Source organism: Dermacentor silvarum, chromosome 1 (genome assembly GCF_013339745.2).
Source record: "Dermacentor silvarum isolate Dsil-2018 chromosome 1, BIME_Dsil_1.4, whole genome shotgun sequence".
Classification (NCBI taxonomy): domain Eukaryota; kingdom Metazoa; phylum Arthropoda; class Arachnida; order Ixodida; family Ixodidae; genus Dermacentor; species Dermacentor silvarum.
In genome coordinates, this window is record NC_051154.1 from 406,694,550 (window position 1) to 406,712,243 (window position 17,694).

The 17,694-nt window shown below is 45.9% G+C and overlaps 1 protein-coding gene across 2 annotated transcripts in view; it reads right to left on the bottom strand.

Annotated features, from left to right (window-relative positions):
* The window catches only part of LOC119437574 (snRNA-activating protein complex subunit 4), a 139,954-nt gene that overhangs the window by 45,698 nt on the left and 76,562 nt on the right, over positions 1 to 17,694 (bottom strand). For both annotated transcript variants that reach the window (XM_037704579.2, XM_037704580.2), the window contains exons 6-7: positions 9,358 to 9,531; positions 7,773 to 7,928 (exon numbers count right to left, since the gene is read on the bottom strand). In XM_037704579.2, the coding sequence (XP_037560507.2) occupies positions 7,773 to 7,928; positions 9,358 to 9,531 (330 nt within the window). The remainder of the gene's footprint in view (positions 1 to 7,772; positions 7,929 to 9,357; positions 9,532 to 17,694) is intronic.

Sequence of the window (17,694 nt, forward strand, 5' to 3'; positions counted from 1 at the left end):
CCATTGACCCTTGTCACACGGCACGTGTAATGTCATTCGCAGTGAACGAGATTAAGTGTTAATGCCATTTTTGTTGCTTCTACACGGGCGTGGTGAATGACATTCACAGCTAATGACATTCGCCCATTGAATGAGTTTCCCGAACTCATTCACGCGCGACTTGTCTAATTTTGACGACAGGGGGGTTGGCAAAAAATTACAAAATCGATAAGTTAACACAAAGTGCAATACATTTTCAAATAACCATCCAATGTTTACCATTGTATTGCTAACAATATAATAAAAAAAGATGTAAACAAGAAGCACAATTTGTAAGGTCTCGTTATCATAGCAGCCTGCCGATAAACATTGCCATCAATTGCGAATGCCATTTTGTTTACCCGTGTAGACTGGGAGACAAGAACCCAATGACATTACATGTGCCGTGTGACAGGGGTATAAGTGCATACGAGCAATAAATATTTATTTTCATTCCTCAAAATGCATATGCATGTGATGGAGGAGAGCTGTTCTCCCGCACTCGCCGTGGTTGCTCAGTGGCTATGGTGTTGGGCTGCTGAGCACGAGGTCGCGGGATCGAATCCCGGCCACGGCGGCCGCATTTCGATGGGGGCGAAATGCGAAAACACCCGCGTACTTAGATTTAGGTGCACGTTAAAGAACCCCAGGTGGTCCAAATTTCCGGAGTCCCCCACTACGGTGTGCCTCATAATCAGAACTGGTTTGGCACGTAAAACCCCATAATTAAAAGCTGTTCTCCCGGCGCATGCATCTCCATGTTCCCCATTGAATTTAAAGAAGCTCGATGTATTAATACGGTTACACTGCATGCATTTATAAGAAGCCTAGATGAACCATTGACGCGTCCTCTACAATTAGGCGACTTGTTCTTGAATGCACTGTGAGGAAAGAAGCGCGCCCGACCCCACCTTCCAACGTTGCGCGCACTGCACAGATTGGTTGAAACAGCTGAGCAGGGTGAGGACGCAGTGCCCCCCACCAAGCAGTGGCCATAGGCAAGAACTAGCCCCTATGCAAAGGCCGTAAAAAGCGAGCTCGCGCGCCAGTCGAGCCTGGCCGTGTGTAGTGGATCTCCCATGTGAGAGCTTGTGTTCATCACAGATGAAAACTTGTTGCAATGGTTTTAAACAGTTATTAATATTATGTTAAAACTTATTAACCTTACAAAAAAAGAATACTACACAATTCGGGCATGCTTGTTGCAGATTAAATTGGTACCCTCGGTTTCGGTTTTACAGACACTGGGTGGGGTTAAAAGTTTCACTACGGGTATGCAAACTCTAATAATTCAATTCGTGAATCAAATATCAACGATTCAGTTTTTTATTTTTTTTTGGTATATTCGGTATAAGACCTAGCCGAGGTCGGTGCCTTGACGTGCACTGCATCCTCATGGCTCGCGATGTCTATTTAAGGTTTGTTCAGGTCGGCAGGACTGATCGAAACGATTAACAAAACACAGACATCAGAAGTAGCACAATGCATGTGCGAAGATTGGGCTGATTAGCCACCGGACAGATTGAGCAGTGTTGCCAGGTTTGGCTATATATAGCCAAATTGGGCTCCAGGAAAAATATTTTGGCGTCGACTTGGACGCGTTGGCTATGTGGCTATATTTGGGCTACTGAAAATCTGCGACTTGGCTGTGTTTGGGCTATAAGTGGCGCCCTAATCCACGCTCCAGAGGTGGCTCTGATGGAGTAGAAGCAAATCTCGAAGGCTGTGTTTTAGCTGGCTGAGCCGGCAGCGTGGCTGTGCGTATGTGCGTGCACGAAATGAGCCACCCCCCCCCCTTTCCTTCCCTATCTGCGCTGTTGTCTGAGCCGGTGGCTTTGACCTTTGATGCACTTAAACTTACACCCTGCTTGACCAATAGGCACCCGATTCCCGGGCATCGGGATGAACCTGGGAGTGCATTTTTCACAGTACACTGTACTAACATGGCTATGCTCAGGAAGGGAGAGCAATAACATAGGGTCGGGGCCGTCGGGTGATCATGGCGCCGACATGAAAGAAGGGAAGCACGGGTGGATGACACGCTCCAGTGTGTTCATGGCCATGTGTTCCGGATGAAGTAACGCGCCAGCACAGCTTTCGACCTACCCCACGTTTCTCGCGCGAAGCTTTACTGCCATTTTATTTTTCCTGCTAGATGAATTTTGCTTCCGTGCTTAGATTCGAGATTCATTTCGATAGGTTGGCCAAGCATGCGACAAGTGGGCCAAGTATGCGAGAACGTATAAAAAAGAATGCAAGCAAGATCCCAAGCCAAAGGTGGTTTCTGGGGCTTTTACTTCTAGATAGTTTGCCCTTAACATCATGGATGCAGATACTCATTCTGCCAATATCGAAACATGTTTGCCACGATGACATCTGAGCACCACGTCACATGAACTTCACCCACATTGTTAGCGTAGCATGTGAGGTGTCGTGCAGCTGGCTCGATGACGTGGGTTTGATTTTTGGCGGTAACCGGTTTTCACAGCATTACCACTGTTATAAATTATAAGCCGTCACAGCTTTTACCATTTCGAGCGAGTTAGTTCGGGACGTGCTCGTCGCCGAAAACGACTGCACGCTTCTTACACTAGTGCGCCGGTTTGCGCAGTAATCTTTTAAAGCTTCGATTACACCGATTCAGACAGTGAGTAGCATCTGTTGCCTGTCCCTTTTCTCAACGCATGTTCTTGGCGTGCTAGAGACCTAAGATGGCGGCCAGGTTGATGTAAATTGACACTATATAGGTAGTGTGTGTCCCAGCTAATCCGGCCCAAGCTAATTAAAAAAAAAAAAAAAAAAAACCAGAACAAGATTGGACGGTGAGACAAATAACGCGAGATATCATAGCGCGAAAGACTTTTTTAGCTCATCAAAAAATAAGCCGTGAGCATGTGGCCGTCGAAGATCGCTGGACAGCTGAACTTCTACGCTGTAGGCAGAGATAATGTGAGAGATCAATGACGCTGAACATTATTTTGTGTTCACGACAGCTAAAAAGCACAGTTCGTAGTTAACCCCACAAAGCCCAATGTATCATTTTTGATATGCTGAATTTGATGCTAAAAATTCAAATTTATGTGCTAATGACCTAAACTAGAGCCCGTACTAGGGTTTTTGATGTGCTGGAGGACGTTTGCAGTCGTGATAGTACAGTAAATAAATTACAAATTAAGTAATTACTGTAGTATATAGTGTTTACTCAATAACATTTAATTGTTTTCATTGTACCAATAAACATATCTCCATGGCCAGAAATACATGTACACGCTGTTTTGATTGTCTTTGATGTGGAATGGTGTTTGGACTTTGTGGGGTTAATATTACTGTAAATATCTAAAATAATAACTTAGTACTATCTGTCATAAAATAAAAGCACTGATTCGCCCTCTGCAGTGATTCGCTGGAACTTAAGACCTTCCGGGGCCAACCAAAAAGTGTTCTGTGCAAGCATGACGTCGCTGTTGTTGATGTAAAGGGCCGACCGTCACGGCGGCACGGACATTTTGTTACGACGGGTTGTGCAAAAAAGGACTGCCGTAGTCAAATGTGAAAATGTATACACAAAGAAAATTGCAAAATAAAAATGGCTATATTTTGCACTTTTTTCCTGTTTGGCTACATTTGGGCTACAACTTCTCTAGCTTTTGGCTACGCCGCCTCATCGGATCGAGATCGAGTCGGATTGCATGCATATTCATACGATTTCTGCCTACATGCGAGCTCAAGCACATAGACGAACTTGGCACACGTGCTCGCGATAGTTGCCGGCTGGTCGCCCGTGGAGCAGAATGTCACTTCGAAGGTTGTCAGTCTAACCTGCAAAGAGATGTCGCGACTGACCACTGATGAGCATCAAGTTTTCATCACAGCCACACTGTCTAGCCCGTTAGGCCTAATTGGAGCTGCATTGCCGGGGGTCAGCAAATAAGTTAGTCTGGTGCCAAACCAATGCAGATCTATTCGCAGTGGTTGCACAACATGGAAAAGCCGAGAAGCCACCTTGCTAGTGAAAGCGAGTGTGCAGGATAACAGTTGTTCACTGCCGCCATCTTTGCAAAGCACCTTACAGCGACCCCTCGTTCTTAACGCTGTTCATATGCGTACATCAGTCTCTTCTCCATAACTTCAAGCAACCCTCACAAGACTTGCTTTGGATTCACATGGCAGATTCGAGAATGTGATGCCCGCTTCAGACACACTTACACGAGCGGCACATGGACATAGCCTGAGCAAAAAGAGGAGAGGGGGAAGGTGCAAACCTGCTGTGGGCCTTCCAATTTGAGAACCTACGACAGAGAGCAAATGCCTCTAAACCCAGTGAAAAGGCAACCACTCATTACCGTTGGTGCTGATTGCGGTTGGCCAATGTTTCGCCGATAATCGTGCAGAGCGATACCAAGTCACGTGATGCATAGTCCCCGTGCATTTGCATCTTGTGCGGATTGGCCTTATTAAGCTGACGATAACCCACAAAAACAATCTGGTATAAAGATAGAAAGCCTGTGTTTTCTGAAAGAAGAAAGCAGCAAACTTTTGCAAGGGCAATAGAGTGTCATTAAGCACAATATGGCCCACTATTAAACTGCAACCCTAATTGGTATCCAGGGCAACATAACTTCACTATTTCTTCAGATTCAGAGGGAAAAAGCACTTGATTTTATTCAACAGAGGTTCTATCTATCAAAAATATCTTCTGGACCTTTTTACGAGTGCTGGCATAATAATTTGGTGTTCCCTTTAACCAGTAATTGACGAGTGTTGCCTACAGGACACATGTAAGAAAAATATTTTTTTTTTGCCGAGTTTCGGCAAAGGGTTTCTTTAGAGAAGGCACACAGAATGAGGAAGTGTGGCACATTACTGGCTTTCTTTTGAAAACATGGTAAGAGGAGACAGATCTGTGGTTGCAGTGGTGTCACACACATGATCTAAAGCAATTGAAATGTACACCCATGGTTCACATATGACGACAGCTGCATGTACAAATTCCAAACAAAGCGGCTTGGGGTGCAGCCCACTTACAACACATCCACACTGTACATCTCGAATCCTAGCCACCTAAATTACTGATAGCTAGCAACATTCTTGTTATATAATGTGTAGTGGAGATGAACCAACGGATGCAGCATTGGGAGGCTGGAGGTGTGAGTGTAGATCGCGAGCTGCTGACGCCGGCTGAGACTGTCTTTGTGCCCGTCATGCAATCCTTCTGCCTGCCGTCCAATGTTAATAAACCCCCTCCCAAATTGGTGGAGGCGCGGCGTGTGCCAAACTGGAACTCCCAAGTCGTACGCTACCGGCTGCCCCGACAATGCCTGACGAAACCACCCAAGAAGCCGCCGCCCAATCTCCACAGGTCTTTGTAATCAGCGCGCTGCGCCAGCGTGACCCTCCCTTCGTTAGTGGCCCAGATGGCCACGATGTGGAAGATTGGCTGGCGACATTCGAAAAGGTGAGTGGCGACAATAAGTGGGACGACCCGTCGAAACTACAGAATGTGTCGTTCTATCTAAAAGACGTTGCAAGCCTGTGGTATCACAACCATGAGTCCGAGTTCGCTACATGGAGTGCATTCAAGAAACGCTTCGCAGACGTCTTCGACTGCACTGCTGTGCGCAAGCTCTGCACCGAACAGCGCCTCCACGGACGTGCGCAGCAGCAAAGCGAAAATTTTACCAGCTATACAGAAGACGTCATCGACTTGTGCAAGCGCCTGAATCCGTCCATGCCCGAGCAAGAGAAGATTAAACACATCTTGAAAGGCATTGATGACGATGCCTTTCAAATGCTGCTGGCAAAAGACCCATGCACTGTAGCCGAGCTTACGACCTTGTGTCAGAGCTCTGACGAGCTCCGTAAGCAACGCGTCTTGGTGCGGCGGCTGACAACAGAAGATTCCCTTGCCGCCTTAACCATTGGTGGTGACCACGAGACGCTACTGATATGTGCGTGAGGAAGTGGCACGGCAGATCTTGCGCCGTCTCTCCGACAAGTCATTCAGGGGCAGGTCTCCGAGGTGCTGCTGTCCGCCTCTCAGCCAACACCTGTTGCCGCACCACTCACTTATGCGGCTGCCACTGCAAAGCCTCCGCGTCGACCGTCAGCGTTAGCCCCTCAATCTCTCCGACAGCCACCGGCGCCATTCCCTGGAGCACAGCAGCACATCCTCAACCCATGGCGCACTGTTGACAACCATGATACGCTTGCGGAATTCCTGGTCACGTAGCCCGCTTCTGTCGTAGGCGCTTCGCGGCTGCCTCGGGTGCTCCAAGGTACCGCGACTATTCTTTCCGGCCCCAGTATTACACTCCACAAGACGCGCCACCTGAGGTACTGTATACGCACGAGACCCCTAGCGTGACTCCGACTTTCAATCCTTTGGTTCCCGTCACTCACCCTCACCAGGCCGCCGTTCTTTGTCACCAATGCGTCGCCGACCCACCACTGAGACGGAAAACTGACTACCACAGCTTCGGAGGCAGAAGCTTTGTCGTTGATGACCTGTGTAAGTCTTCGCTTGTCCGCCGCCAATGTTGTACAAGTTTTTGCTAAAGGTGTAAGAACTCTTGCACTCATCGATACTGGTAGTACTAGTTCCGTAATTAGTCAGAAACTTTGCCGCTCTCTTCGTAAAGTGACGCCACCTACAGCGTTTTCCCCCAGTACTGCAAGTGCACAGCGAATCCATCCGATTGGAGCATGCACGGCTAAAGTCGTCATTGGAGATGTACTGTACAACATTGTGCTGTTGACTTCGTGTTCACATGATGTGATCCTTGGATGGGATTTCTTGTCACGCCATCACGCCATTATAGACTGCGCTCACGCTCAGGTTTGACTGTCTGTATTTGGCGATGTACCTTCTGTCCATATGCCCGTGCCTGGTGTTGACAAGCTTGTCGTGGCTGCTGACACTGACCTTCCCCCTCTGAGTGCCGTCATTGTTCCTGTTTACTGTGCTGCCCTTACTGAAACTACAGTTCTGTTCATGCCGTCTGACGTATTCAGTCGCCGGCAACATGCGTCTTCACCAGTTCAGCAAGACTGAGAGTAGGGCAAGTTGGTGAGCAATTGTCGCGACGGATGAAGCGATGCACGTAAACACGACACAAAGAAGCAGAATACTAAATGAACAGAACTGGCGCTTTTTCTGTGTGTGTGTGTGAGCCCCTGCTCAATTCGACTCGCTGTGGTTGTCCTATCCTTTTTATTCTGCTTCATTGTGTTATTTTTTGTGCAGCCCCGCATATTTTCTTGCTCAAAATTTTAAGCATAGAGCTTTGTGTTCATATTTCTCATTTTCAATTCGATATTCTGCATTTTTTAAATTCAATTCGATACAGTGACATCCAGGAAGCTCTTCTAGAATAGTCTATATGGCACTTTGAAATCTAAGAAATCATTCAACCTTAAGAAATGTGGCTGCCTTCATTGAGTACAAAATCGACATTTGCAGAACGACACATGCAGACCTTGACCAAAATACACTGGCCCTGTGGTGTATGTGGGTATAACCCCAACAACTGAATCTAGAAAATTGGAGGCCAAAAAATCAGTTGGCTACTGCAGGAAATGTGTTTTCTGCTTTTGTACTTTCACCTGCAAAATAGCACCTCTGGCAGGGCAAACACCGAGAAATGGTAACTTCACGTGGAGCCACCTGGAAAATGTTATTGAGCATAGCATGGCTATGCGACTGAAAGAGTGCATACCAAGCTACGGCACACCCCTGGCAACACGCTGCAACTTGCCTTTGCCCAGCTGCAATCTCGAAAGAGTTTCCTAGCAATGAGCAGCATGTAATCTTCCTGTGGTGTCCATCGCCCATGATGTATGCTGGGGTGCAGGGACCGGTTGTAGTGCTTTTTCAACTGCTCCATGGACCGCCTCACCATAAAGATCGACACCTGCAGAAAGACATGTGCGAGGAGATTCCCATGATGGTTTACCGAAAGGAGAAAAGATGCCATTGACAAAGCTGGGCCCAAGAGCAGTTGCACAAAATCAAACGTGGCAGATGGTGAGTAACGTAATACACAAAAATAAGCAAGCATCACTAATACACATAGTTACAATGGAAAGAACACTAGTTTTCATGTGCGTTGCCAAAGCAGGTTGGCTGACATGCACTTGGCTTTGTGGGTAGACAACACAAAGCTTGGGACCTCAGCAGGGGTTTCCTATAAAGTCAAGAATGTCGATGGCCCTACGATCAAACTATATATTCCCGTGTCGACAGCCATGATGATAGCGGAAAATGTTCTAAAAAAATTTGTTGGCCCTTCATCTCCGAGAAGATGCTTATCACCATCACAACAATTGGAGGGCATATGTACCCGTTCACAGTGCTCAACACAGGCAGTTTTCCCCTGATTAAAGATTCCTTACATGCACCACAAACTCTAAATTCACCAAAGTATTCTCCACAAGTAGCATAATGTTCATTCAACGCTGCCAAGGGATTGTGTCGCTGTTCGTTGGAGCGAATCACACCGATGAGGGACAAGTTGTTGTAGAACCACAAACGCTTGCGTTCGATGTCTCGAGTTTGCTCGGCGGCGTGGTTAGCAGCATGCGCCAGCTATTGCCGCTTGCAATTCTTCAAAATCATTATGCTTCAAAATTAAATCTGTCCGTCACATTAAGACAATGAATGGCTCACACCCCTGTAAACGTGGCCTCCCCATTATGACAACAGAACCTTCAGTCAAAGCTTTATTTTACCAGACTCTCCAATCTGGCAAAAATTTTCAAGGCTGACCAATAGTTAAAGTTGAGTCGAGATGGGGCTTTGCATTTCTAGCACAAGAATTCTAACGAAAATGTTTCACAACATGTAGAAAAACTGTCTATCAAATTGATCGATTTCTATAGGCCTAGTAAGGAAAGAGTTAAAAAGGGGCCCTCTTATAAAACTCGGGCCATAGTGCAACCATAGGAGAGTCTCAAAGCAGGAAATTTGCCTCTCAGGTCTCGGGGTCATTTAGTTGCTCTCTTGAAAGCAGCGATTGCTCTCTTGCCAACGAGGGCAGCCCATTTGAAACACGGTTAAGTAAACTTTAAGTCTCGCAGCTTAGAACAGGACCTAATTCCAGGGGGAAGTTTACTGCATGCTTGACACCTGTTTCTCATTCTCACTGAATTTAACAAAATTTAGAGTTGAAACTTTGAGCCATTCCACCAGCTATGCCACTATACGTAAGTGTCTTGTGAATTATGCACATTAAAAAGGCATGCTTTCAAAGTTTAGCCACAATGACCTAGAAACTACATCTATGGAGGCTGCAGGACATTTTTATGCCAAAGCCCAGCCGTGCATTGTTGAACAAGACCCACCTGTTTCCAGGGGACTTCACGATCACCTTCCTCGGTGGTCACCTTGACGAGCTGGTTCAGTCGGTGGTTCTCCTCATCTGAAAACGGGCCCTTGTTGTGGCGAGTCACAAGCCTGGTCGAGTAGTGTGTCGCACACTGAAACGCACTGCGACCAGTCCCCAGCTCCTCTGCCACCTGCACCACACACGGGGCCTCACTTACAGACCATACCAAATGACTACCTAGCTGGTTTGACAATTATAATGAACACTTCAATTCCAGGAACATGGGGATGCAGTTAAACCTTGATATAACGAACTACAATACCGTCAACATCTGTTAATTCGACCCTGACGAGATCAACGAAATTGATCAAGTTATGCAGCGTGTTGAATTAAACAAGAAACAGAAAAAATTGCTGCCCTTGATCACAATACAAGAACTTTCAATAAAAATGTGTCAAGTTGTTACTTAATTAGTAAAAGGTTTAATAAAAATATTTGAATAACGTTTCACAAGCTAATATAACATGGTGTGACACAACAGTGGGTGCCCTACTGTGGCTTGGCTGCTTCTAACGCTGGCTCTCTCGTGCATTCGCCCGACTAGCGCACTTTTTAACAAGTTCAACTGGTGTGTTCCGTGCACGCATCGCATCGCATGCTCTGTGTCTTGCTGCGTTAAAGAGATCCAAGTTTTTACCTTTTTTGAAAGTTGTGTCGCACGATTTCTGCACCATGACCATCTTCGTTGGTTGTTTCACATTAATAACAGCATGTTGGCTATTGTTTCGAATTTCCTCTCAGCATGTTTGATGTCTCAGACACTATATATAAGTTTATCGGGCTGGGATTACATTTTGGTTGGTGTAGGATCATTCACTGCCCTTAGCATTGATTGTCTGTGCTAACATTGTTACATAGGGAACAGTTTCTCTCCGAGTAGCCGCGTAATTTCCTGGTGGTCTAAAATTGCCAATTTCTTAAGCTGGTGCTGTAATCATGTTAATGCGAGCTATATCGTTCATTGACGTACATTACTTCGTTGATGGTCTTAGAACTGCATCACGATGTGAATAATATATCTGCGTCCCTGCGACCGATTGCACCGAGATGTAAGCACGCGCGTTTTATTTACATCCACTGCATTAATTTTGTGAAGAACAAAAAGCATCGCGAGGCACAAAAACAAAATGAGACTTTGTACGAACACCGTTGTACAAGATACGCTTTGATGCATTCTTTCTTGCAGTACCCAAGGCCTTGGAACAGCTTAAGTACGATAGCCTGCCCAATGCAAGCACTCCTCCGGATGAATGTTCAATGAGGCTTATCATTTCAGCGAAGAATACCACAACCACAGTGACATAATCTCGAGCCCGGTTGCTCTTCCAATGGGGAATGATGACACTTGTTCCCAAGAGCTCGGATGGGACTTGAAACGAGCGGAGCAGCATCGAACATGCGCAGCTATATAGGAGCATAATTATGCATGCTGAAGGTGTGTCATGTGACATTTGATTAGCTACCACCCAAGCTGTCAAAATGTTCATGAGTCTTGTCTCTTCTTTAGGTGCTTTCAGACATTTTCTTACTAATGACAAACATGCCAAGACTAAGACATCAAGATGAAAGGCGCCTATCAGCTCTCAGTGTCCCCAATGAAACTGGCAGAATGGCAGTGACCGATTACAAGCTGCCCTTAGAGAACAAGGAAACTGTGACCACATTAGAATCCGAGCAGAGCTCCGATCCTGCTTTTTTATGACACCTTTTAAGTAAAAGCTTTATCAGGGGTGGGACTGTCGAAAGACATTTTGGCGCAATTTCTGGAGCAGGTCAAAATGCGTTTCGGAGCAGCTTGGAGCAGACTAAATTTCATTGTGGAGCAATTTGGAGCAGATAAAATTTCAATTTGAAGCAGTTTGGAGCAGGCCAAACTGAATTTTGGTGGAATAATGGAATACGGCAACGCACTTCGAAACCACGACGAAACACAGAATATACCAACAGGAAGCTCGTAGTGAAAGCGCACTTCGTAGCTATAGAAATAAGAGTGGGTTGAGTGGGGGCTCGGCCCATGCTTTCCTGTAAAGCCAGAAACATTGGTTTCACTACGATCAAACTATATATTTCTGCGCCTACGCTCCTGACGATAGAGGAAAATATTGCCAAATTATGCGGTCCAATCGACGCTGTAACATAATTTGTGTCACCACATGTCACTGCAAACGAAGAGAGCCGTAATCAACCCTGGGCTGGTGTAATGTCAAACTATTCCAATCTGTTTTTGTTGCGATAGCAATGATATGGACACTCCAGGTGTATATTTCTGGCGTCGCCGTCGCCATGATGTTCCATACAAAGTCCAGGGGCAATAACATCATCGCTGCGCGACTGTATGTGCGAGTGAAAGTGTGAGGATGAGCCGACGATGGCGGCTCAATCTGGCACGCGCAAGGGAGGAAAGCGGGGACGAAGTGCGCCGTCTTCCACCGGGAGGAGGGGTTGTTCTACTCCGGCAGCTGCTGCGTATGGCGCGGCCGTGTGGGCCCTATCTCGAAAGCGATCTGCGATAGGGACATGGTGCAAGTGCAGGGCCGGTATTTTGTAGCGATGCCTTTACGGTAATAATGCCTTTTCGCGCTTGTCGCACTTTGTCAGTGGTCAGAGCGACCGTCCGCTCGCGTTATCAACGGGATCAGCCGGCCGTGAGCGGTGGATGATAAGAGTAGTATAGAATAAGTCGTAAGGCATCGCTACAAAATCGTGGCCCTGATAGCTTCGTGTGTGCTGTTTTTTGCCGCTTAGTTCGCGTTGAACCGAGGCAGCACAAAGTGAATTCGCTCACTGCTGCTGCCGTGCTTGCTCACTCAAGTGTTTTCACAGCGAGTTTCTGCAGTAATCGAGTGAGATGCGTTGATGTTTGCTTGTGCGCGCGACACCATGCTTGTTAATTTAGTGAGTGAACACATGTTTACAAGTTTATAGGGCCAATAAAACTACTTTTCTTGCTGCTTATGCTAATTTGCTATCGCAATCGATGCTTCGCCTTTCGTGTGATACTGCGACGTTTTATTCCAACTCCGCCATTAGCCCTTCAAGATATGTCCAAATAGCTCACGCCTCGCCCATATGGGCATAAAAGCAGATTGAAATAGTTTTATGTTATACCGGCCTTGGGAACACAGATGCCCACCCGCTTCACCCGCTGCAGCGCGTGCCTCCGAAATATCTAGTTCACTCGCAGCGCTCTCAGCCTACTTTTTGTTGTTTTGCACCTTAGCTCGGGAGCGCTGCGCCGCTCAGCCCACTAAACCGTATTCTAGTACTCTAAGCACAGCGGCCCTAGCCGTTCCGACAGCAGCTGGCAGTGGCCGCGTGCACGCCTGCCACTTGCCGGAAGCGCTGAATAGTCCAGTTTTATAAGCGCGAAAATTACGAGAAACTCTGCGGGAGGTGCCGTCACGCAGCGTGTGTAATGTGGATGGCTGTACTCTTTTTCGGGGAACGAATCTGCTCGCTGTTAGCAGCCACTGCGGAAACCGTTATGGCGCAGCGTGGTGCAATTTCGGTCAATTTTCTATGTTTGGCGCAGTTTGGTGCAGGAATTTGCGTCTGTATCAAAAATGCAAAATGCCCCTGCAGTGGTGCACCCCGGGGGGGGGGGGGGGGGGGGGGGGGTTCGGGGGTTGTAACCCTCCCCTGAGGCCGATTTAACCCCCCCCCCCCCCTCTTGTTTAACCCCTTTTCTTTCCTTACGCCTTTGAGTACTGCAACTAAGATGCAAGACGCGCAATGGTCTGCACACTCGCAAAAAGCGCATTTTCTGACAATTTCCCGTGAAGAAATTGAAATTACTGCTGTTTAGATGGTATTGGCAAACTGTCAACCCTCCCCTGGCAGAGATCCTGGGTGCACTACTGCAGCCCTGCTTTATGAATTTACAATATGAGCACATTTTAAAAAAATAACTAGTGCCAGTTGTAAGTAATGCCTTTGATACGCATGTTGAAGTGACTTCATTATTTTATTGACATTTTGTTGCTTCATCTTGTTCAGTTGTATACACAGTAGTTTCAATTCTGGAGATTTCATTCCCGCCTTCATGCAGCCATTGTAATAGCCACATTGTTTATATTGGTGTTATCGGCTTTGAATTGCTTTTGCTCGTGGCTTTTTATGAAGGCCCTCTTTTATGAAGGGCCTCCTACCCACTATTTCCAGACGGCTTGGGTGGAAAACACTCTAGGCCAGCGGCAGAAAAAGAGCTTCGGGGATGTCTACAATGTCGTGGAAGGCAATTTTAGAGGGCTGCTGTTTGGCTGGGCATAAGTGCAGTGACTCACAAAATCTAGTGTTTGGAATTAAAAATTTTAAAAAGAAAATTGTCATCCAGCCAGCGTAGCCAAGTCTGGTGGAAGATAGCCTTCCTCCCTCCATGCAGTTCCGTAAAACTGATGTTCCACAAATTTTTATCCATTAGTTGCAGATCTGTTCGTATGTGGCAATGGTTTGGATATCAGTAAAAACAGCCGACACTGTGTGCTACTTGCATCGTTTGACTCAGTGGTACCACTGACGAACTGAGATTTGGAGTAATTTTTGTAGCAGAGAAATCTTTTTTTTGGAGCAATTTGGAGCATCCAGATACAGATTTCGGAACACTTTGGAGCTAATAAATGCCAGCTGTGGACACGTCCTGAGCTATTTCAAACACTTAAAATTGACAAGCGTTATTCAAGAAAGTATTTGCTTGCTGTAAAACAACCTTGCTCTGCCTCTAAATACATGAGTTTCCCTTTAATTTAAATGAAGACAACAAACCTGTTCACACAGTGTGCTGTAATTAGTTTATTTCAAGTTGAGTGAAGCTGCTCAGCTGTTGCCTTTTACATCGTATGATTTTTCCACTGACAGCTGACACTTTGTTATGTTTTCAGCAAGGCTCTAGCATCAGTCAGAAACACCTGGCCAGACTCAATGTCATTAATTCTTTTCTGAGCCAGGCCAGCCTTGATGAGCCCCTCGTAACGCTCAGTCATTGCTTCAAATGACACCAGGTAGTTTTCAATGGTCTGTTTTTCCTCGTAAAGCTGAAGCCTCTGTTCAGCAACTGGCCGATTCACAACTGGCGTCGTCCGATTATTTCGACACCAGTAATTCAAACAAGCTCGATTATTCAGACTACTTTGAGACACCATCACTGGCCCATAAATTTAAATGTATAAGTACGACCAAAATTTCGGACACCTTAAGGTACACCATTTTATATAATTCGGACTTCGCCTGCACGACTACGTGCTAATTTGACTGCCGAGTTGAGCGGAAATAGCTATATTTTGGGACTGATACGTCGCTGGCATCGCCGCAGCATTGTGGTCAGCCATGTCGTCAATACCTCCTGGAAACCAAAACTAGCGAAGACTAGTTAATCCAGCATCGACCGCGCCCAAACCGTCGGGCAAGTGAACTCCGGCAAGCCATTCGGGAGTGCATTCGGGTTGGCTCTGAGCATCCAGCGTTTATTCATTGACGTGTTAACTAGCGACACGGTCGCGGTGACCTAAGCTGTTTAAGCGGCATCGACTACACCCTTGATGTCTCCACCGAGGAGGACAGCAACTGTTTAAAAAAAAAAAAAAAAAACCCGCCGACATTTGGCGATGATAGTGTGGTCGACTGCTGCGAGGCGATTTTGTAGCGATGCATTCCGCTCCATTCTATATGCGCCGCCCTTATCGTCCACCGTTCTCTGCCGGCTGATGCCATATAGCACAGGCGGTGCGCCGCTCATATACCACTGACAAAGCGCAAGGAGTGGCAGCGGAAAAGGCATTGCTACAAAATTGCAGTCCCGTCGGCAAAGGTTGAAGATTTGGTTCATGCATTAATTGTACTTTCGTCTTTTTGTGGCGATAGCATAACAATGGTAGATCGTAGGCAAGCGTATGTGCGCGCAGGACCGCGTTGACAAACTTCGGCTTTCTTTTTGGACGATCCTTTTCCGGGATACTTTCACTTTCGCGCCTTTTCGTGCGACTAGAACTGGACAAGTAGACGGATGATAGCGATCCTGACACACTACCAAATATGCCGACGCTGACGCTAGTGATGTGAAATCCCGCGAATGTGAATGTATCCGCAAAAGTGGTCAACTGAGAACAATGTCTTTTTTAGCCACGGGCGGAATAAATTCAGTTATTTTCTGGCAAATTTGGACATTTCCGACTCCCAATTATTTGAACTTTTAGGCGGTCCCCATCGAGCCCAAATTATCGGTTGCCGTTCTTTTTAAGAAGCCGCTTTAGTCATGCGCGCCATGCACGTCTGCGGGCCACTGCGGCCACACACGTAAGTTCGCAGGCGCTAATTTTGGCGCACTTCGGCGCAAACTCGCATATTTTTATCAGGATGGCGCAGGAAATCTCATATGGTGCACTCTGGCGCATTTGGTGCAGTGGAGCACTGTTTGACTAGATGGTTTGGTATTCCGGAAGCTATTCGAAGCTGTCCCACATGGGAAGATGCGATGGCCCATGCCATTCACCAAGCAGCAGCTACCTGGTTGAAGAATTGCAGTTAGCGAGCGGGTAACAAGTCAGCATTTCACGTTAAGCTTAGTGTTCATGTAGTTTTTAAACAGAAATTTAGACTATACTTATGTTATTAACCAAGTCCACGTCGTGCAGCATGTTTACATCTCAATAATATAGACCGTTGGTTCTATATAAGAATGAAATGCATGTAATAGTTTGTCGGGGGGTTCTGAACTACTTACATCAACTGTCACATGCAATCTTCATGTACCTGTTGACAATGGCCAGACAACTTCCAAGATTGTCTGCTGTTGTGACATCATGCTGTACTGTGGTCATGCTTGTAGACATTCTGATGGATTCTACTTTAGACGCAATAAATTTTGGGAACCCCAAGCAGAGTACGAGATGCAGTTATTGCAGCTGTAATTGACGTTCAGGGCCGCTTGTTTACAAGATGCAATGTGATGGAAAGCTATGACAACTGCTTACTTCCAGGCAGCAAAAGGACATGGGAGATGCTTTGGGTGCACATGAATATGCTTTTTTAAATTGTAGAGTGAATTATACCGGTCTTTTGGCACTATGCTTATGCCTGCAGTTTTTTATAGCTGCACTTATTTTACATTTTTGGTGCTTGTTTGTTGTATATGTTTTTTATGTCATTGTTCAATCTCGTGAGGTCAGCCACTGAAAGGCCAGGCATAAAACAAGCAACTATGCATCATGAGTGCGAATTCAGGTCCTAAATTTTGTGATTTCATAACTGACATGTTGAACTTGCTTGGCATCAGTCCTATAATGCTTGAAAGTGGTGTGTGCATTACAGAAAGTATACAGTTAAATACCCATCACAGTTTTCAATGGGGAATGTGTCTTTTTACAATGTCTTCGCTAATTTTTCCAATTTGCAGAGATTATTTCTGAGTGATGTTTACGCTATGTATTCAGCTCTTTTACTGGTCTTACTCTAAATGAGTCTGCTCTTTTTCTTTTTTTGACTGGTGCAGATTCTTCGAAAGATACTGGGCCTGCCACCAGCTGACATGCCTTTCTTCTTCCTTAGTCCTGTACCGTAGCCTTGTTTGGATGCGGGGTCAGTTTTTCTAGACATGCCATTCATTGCCTGGGTACATATTTAGTCACAGTCAATTCAAGCACATGTACATAATTTGCAAGAATGAAATTTAGTATTTTAATGATTTTGTTGCCCTTAAACACTAAGAAATGCTGACTATGGAAGAACCATTTTACTGTATGTTTACAAGATGTCTTTTCAGTGTGCCTTATTCAACACGCTTGCGTGCTGCATGATTTTTTTTCTTATGTTAGCAGTGTGCCCAATGTAATCGTGTGCTAATGCAGATCGCTGGTACTGGTGTGCTTTTCTTGGAACCAGTAGTGTGATTCAGGATTTCTAGGAAATGTACTATCGACCAATAAAGTTTACCGACCAAGCCATCTGACAAAAAGCTGAATATCTTGGCAGCCTGAAAACAGCCTCGCATTCCCATTTGCAGCTTCTACTGGTATATGCGAACAACATTGTGATGTACGGTTTTACTGGCTACTTTTAAAGGCTGCTTGGATATTTAGCGCTTTCCGAGATCTCGTGGTCCGTAAACTTTTTTTGGTCAACAGTACATATATCGAATGCGACTGAATGCGAACTTGATAATTAAAACACTCGAAAAGCTACTAAGCTGAAATATGTTCAGTATTACGTGCTAAATACATGCTTTTTGCAAAGGCATAAATATAAAAGCTGCACAAATTCCACAGTTTGTAATAAAATCCGTGAATGTATAACGATGAGAGCC